Here is a 5,292-nt window from a genome sequence, read left to right on the forward strand (position 1 = left end):
GTATACCTATGGACGCATTGACGTGCATGAGTATGCATGAAACATTCATGACATTTAATGAAATAATTATATGTCCTGTTTACATAATAGCAAATTTATGTAACACATAAATTGAACATTTAATAATAGCACGTGTTATGAAGACAAGATGATGTTTACTTACCTTGAGTCCTAACAATTTACTTTTCAAATGGCAAGTGAACATGTTCTTAGTCATCAACGAAATCCACGTGCCAAAATCTAATTCATATCATTTATTTAGAAACTAGGACAAAATCCACTTTTTAAATATTAAGCCATAAAATTGTTCTATCAAATTAATTTTATTTATGTATTAAAAAAAGAATTAAGGTTGATAAAATGTAAAAAATGGAATCCACCATAAAGGGGCATCATCAACCAAATAGGTACTAATCAATTTAAGATTTAGATTTACACACAGATTGTTTTATGTAAAGTAAAAAAAAAAAAAAAAAAAAAAAAAAAAAAAAAAAAAAAACAAAAAAAAAAAAAAAAAAAAAAAAAAAAAAAAAAAAAAAAAAAAAAAAAAAAAAAAAAAAAAAAAAATTCCCTATTACATACACACACACACATATACTCACACACATACTTATATAAATATACACAAGACACACACACACACACATACTGATCTAGTAGGTTTTAACACAACAGTTTATATAAATCAATTAAAAGATCTTTAGTCCTAATGTTTAAGAACATAGAATTTATCATACATGCAGCCAAATAACATAAACGAGAAAATGAAAAGTAGTTAATTATTAATGACAAAGGAACAATCAATAAATGAATTATGTGAATAAAACACACACAAACACACAGACATGACACACGTGCGTGAACATTAAAATAAATTTCTCAATGATTAAATAAAAGCACAGTGAATTTCAAAACATTAATGAATAGATACGAGACATTCATTTACTCAATCGTTCATTTATCTTTGATGCATAAATTACCACATAGCAATAAAATACGCTTAATTTACACACAAAATTCATACATATAACATAAATCTTCTCGTTCATGGTTAAATTCGTTTATGAACATGTAGTGCTATCGATTATCAAACAAGATGCACGAATCCATTCACATCATAAAATATAACATTAATCATAGAACCATGACCAAATAAATTAAATATTTTGGTACCATAATGAGGGGCTTGAACGTGATTAAGAATTTCAGGAACGTAAAGCAAAAGTAGAGTGTTGAAGTGCTCTTTTGATTCCAATGAATTAAGAATGATTTATTATAGTAAAGGAAGGTGCACAATTAAGGTCTCTTTCTAGTTTTATGGCCATTATTTAAAGATAAAATTATGCTAATTGAGTCAATTAATAAATCCATAAAGCTGACTCGTTGCTGGTTCAGGCCCCGTTTGGGAGTGATTTTTTACCTCAAAAAATTGATTTTTTGACTGTCATTTCATTATTTCAACCGTAATTTTTGACTTATTCTCTTACATGTGACCCCTATTTTTCTCCCAACGGTCAAAAAATCAATTTTTAAAATCACTACTGAACAGGCCCTCAATTCCCCATCTACTGTCTAACTATAAACCCAAATTAGATTAGATAGAATTTATTTACTTAAAATAAAGAAAAGGTATATATGTTGCTATGGTTATTTACCTAATGGTGAGTAATAATATTATAAGACAAATATCGTATAATGTATTCTGGATTTAATTGAATTATAAGCATATTATAATTAATTTTAATTGACAAGTCAATCGTCTAAGACATTCAAAGTATGTTCCATTGCAAAACATATGGTTGGTCACGACGAAAATAATTATATTAATTGAACAATAAATATGATATTATGAAATTAATTTAGATAGACATGATAATCATGAAAAACGAGTAAGCGGTGTTACACATTGTCTATGTCATCCTTGCTAATACTCATTGGACAGTGGAAACTAATGTCATATCTGCACCCGTTGGTATACTGAGGCTTTTTAAAATGCTTTTGTAAAAATTGAATCAGATTCCTTTCTTTTGAATGCCTTCTTTCCATAGTGGAACCCTGAATTTTTCTTATTTTGCATGTACCTGGAACTGTTTTAGTGCCCCCAGCGAACAGATTGATTCGTCCTGTGCACCATGAAGTCGTGTATATATACCTCCCTGCCTTTCTTCAGTCCAAATTCAGGACCATAAGTCATCCTTAGTATCTCTTTCTTGTTGACTCTATGGATCATTACTCCAATTTGGTAAGTTACAATGTATTTGCTAAATTATGTGCTATTATGCTGTATGAATGTGTAGTTTAGTATTTTTGATTAATCATTTACTAACTATGTGAAGTAATATGTACAGGGTTTGGAGAATACTGGAAAACACACCATATCTGTCGGGCCATGGGGAGGTCAAGATGGATTTCACTGGGATGATGGAGTGTACTCCACAGTAAGGCAATTGGAGATAGCTCATGGAGCTGGAATAGACTCAATTAGGATTGAATATGATAGGAATGGGGCCTCAGTCTGGTCAGAAAAGCATGGTGGCAATGGAGGGCCTAAAACTGACAAGGTGAGTTTATAGTCTTGACTCTTGAGAATAACTTATCCATCTATTCATTCCATGCTTTCACGGTTCAAAATTTCTTCTGTAGATTTTCTAAGTGATTCACTAGTGATGATCATCTTCTAACTTCGGTGACATGGAATGATTTCTTTATTTATTTATTGGCCCAGAGAAATTTGTTCAGAGATGGGATTACATTTTTCGTACTTTTATAAAATATATTTCAGAAGATCAAAACCATTTTGAATGGCTTAAATATTGATGGTTCTGCAGGTCAGGCTTGATTACCCAGATGAGTTCCTAACTTCAATTCATGGACACTATGGTAACTTACAAGCATGGGGAACAGTCTTAGTTCGATCACTTACTTTTGTAAGCAATAAAAGAACATATGGGCCTTATGGCATTGAACAAGGTACTTATTTTACATTTCCAACAAGTAGCAAGATTGTTGGTTTCCATGGAAAGTGTGGCTGGTACCTGGATGCTATTGGCGTTTATTTGGAGCCTATTCATAAACCTATTGCATCAAATTCTATCATCCAGTCACAGAGTTATGGTTTTCATCGGACTGAGGAGTACGAACACTCGCTGATCCAAGGAAGCTTCGGTACAAACTATGACCTCATTGTTGCTGTCAGAAAGAAGGATGATCACAACAATTCTCTAGTAAATAACCTCTCAAGGCAGACTTCTCGTGAATTCAGCTATGCAGAACCCAAGAATGAGGTGACATGGATCTCTTTTTAATAAAAATTCTTTCAAGTTTCTTTCACTTTTTCCAAGTTTATTTTACAGAAGTGAACTTTGCTGAAAATATATTTCAGACTGCACATGTAAACCCCAACAAAATTGAGAGAATCCCCTCTAAAAATGTTAAAGGCGTTTTGACATATGGACCCTGGGGTGGTAATCGTGGAAACCTATTTGATGATGGAGTCTACGATGGCATCAGGCAAATTAATTTATCACGCAGTGTGGGAATTGTTTCTTTAAGAGTTTGCTATGAACAAAATGGGCAACCTGTTTGGGGAAGCAAAAATGGAGGCACTGGAGGATTTAAAAAGGATAAGGTTGTACATATCAAGAAATACAATTTGAAATTCATCCTATGCCTTATTGCATCAAAATCATTACTGACTCTGGAAATTTGATTTTTACTTTGCAGATTGTGTTCGATTACCCATCAGAAATCTTGACTCACATAACAGGCTACTACGGACCTGCAATGATTATGGGCCCTGAAGTCATCAAGTCACTAATTTTTCATACTACAAAGGGAAAATATGGTCCCTACGGAGAAGAAGGAGGAACGTACTTCTCGACCAATTTAAAAGAAAGAATGATGATTGTTGGATTCCATGGAAGGAAGGGATTGTTTATTGATGCAATTGGTTTCCACGTGATAGAAGGAAAAGCTGTTCCTGCATCAATTCCTTCCTCTAAATCCAGTTACCATAATGCCGTACCCACCAAGTCCAAGAACAAAATTCCTACGTCAAATTCCGCCTCGATGTCCAACAACCACACTTCATTGTTAAAAAACAAAGCTGAAATCCCTCAGTGGTTTTCTAAAATAGGAAAGCAATCACAAACTGGGGAGGTACCATGTAGTAACTTCCTTATGCCTATGTCTAAATTTAATTTTATGTCTCAAAGTTTACTCATGTTTTAATCATGGACATAGACTTGACTTTACTTTCGCAACGTTTATATTGGCATACAATTTCTAAAGCTTGATGAATCTGCTTAGGTCGTCCAACGACTGCCGAAAGATCCAGCTACATATGGACCTGGTCCATGGGGTGGAGATGGTGGAAAACCCTGGGACGATGGAGTATTCAGTGGGATTAAACAGATCATACTAACAAGAACAGAGGCCATTAGCTGTATAGAAATTGAGTATGATCGAAATGGGCAATCTGTTTGGTCAGTAAAACATGGTGGCAATGGTGGACAAATATCTAATCAGGTACAAGCAGCATAACTAATTGTCAGTAGTCTTTTATGCAATTCATATGATCTGGCAATTCATATTGAGCATGAATACTATTCGACGAGTGTCCCTATCATGAATGTAGAAGCAATTAACTTTTTATGCTGTGCTAGTAGGTAACTTGTTCAATGTCTTTGTTTCAATCTCATTTTATCACATTCTGTTATGTGAGATTTGAATATCACCACAATCAATACCTTGGTGCATTTTTTCAGGTGAAGTTGGAATATCCTCATGAAGTATTAACCTGCATAAGTGGATATTATGGTCCTATCAGCGTAGACCAGGGGAAAAAAGTCGTAAAATCCTTGACATTTCATACAAGTCGGAAAAAATACGGTCCATTTGGTGAAGAGCTGGGTAGTTTTTTCACATCAAATACCACAGAAGGCATAGTGGTTGGCTTTCATGGGAGGAGCAGCATGGATTTGGATGCCATTGGAGTTCATATGCAATATTGGTCAGGAAATAAAAGATCATCTAAGCCCTCATCTCTCATGAAAATTTTCTCTTGATTTGCCGTTTTGATCTAAATAATAGAAATATATCTGATACTGTGAATCATCAGATTTCTATTTACTGTTAACTCAGTGTGTTCTACATAAAATTGTAGTTTTCTGCTGCACACAGTCGAAAAGAGTAACAAATTAGTTATTATTTTCAATAAATTAGGCCTGTTTGATGATAACTATATATTTTGGTTCCAAATATATGTTAAACAAGAAAGAAAAAATTTATGCA

The 5,292-nt window shown here is 33.5% G+C and overlaps 1 protein-coding gene across 1 annotated transcript; it reads left to right on the plus strand.

Moving 5' to 3' along the window:
* The first annotated feature begins 2,099 nt into the window (after nucleotides 1–2,099).
* On the plus strand, nucleotides 2,100–5,292 carry LOC111408920 (jacalin-related lectin 3). Its single transcript, XM_023038766.1, has 7 exons — nucleotides 2,100–2,242; nucleotides 2,349–2,561; nucleotides 2,829–3,284; nucleotides 3,383–3,628; nucleotides 3,724–4,158; nucleotides 4,309–4,527; nucleotides 4,767–5,292. Exons 1-7 carry the CDS (start codon nucleotides 2,222–2,224, stop codon nucleotides 5,064–5,066), a joined length of 1,890 nt encoding a protein of 629 aa, XP_022894534.1. The 5' UTR covers nucleotides 2,100–2,221; the 3' UTR covers nucleotides 5,067–5,292.

This window comes from Olea europaea, chromosome 14 (assembly GCF_002742605.1).
Source record: "Olea europaea var. sylvestris chromosome 14, O_europaea_v1, whole genome shotgun sequence".
Classification (NCBI taxonomy): Eukaryota; Viridiplantae; Streptophyta; class Magnoliopsida; order Lamiales; family Oleaceae; genus Olea; species Olea europaea.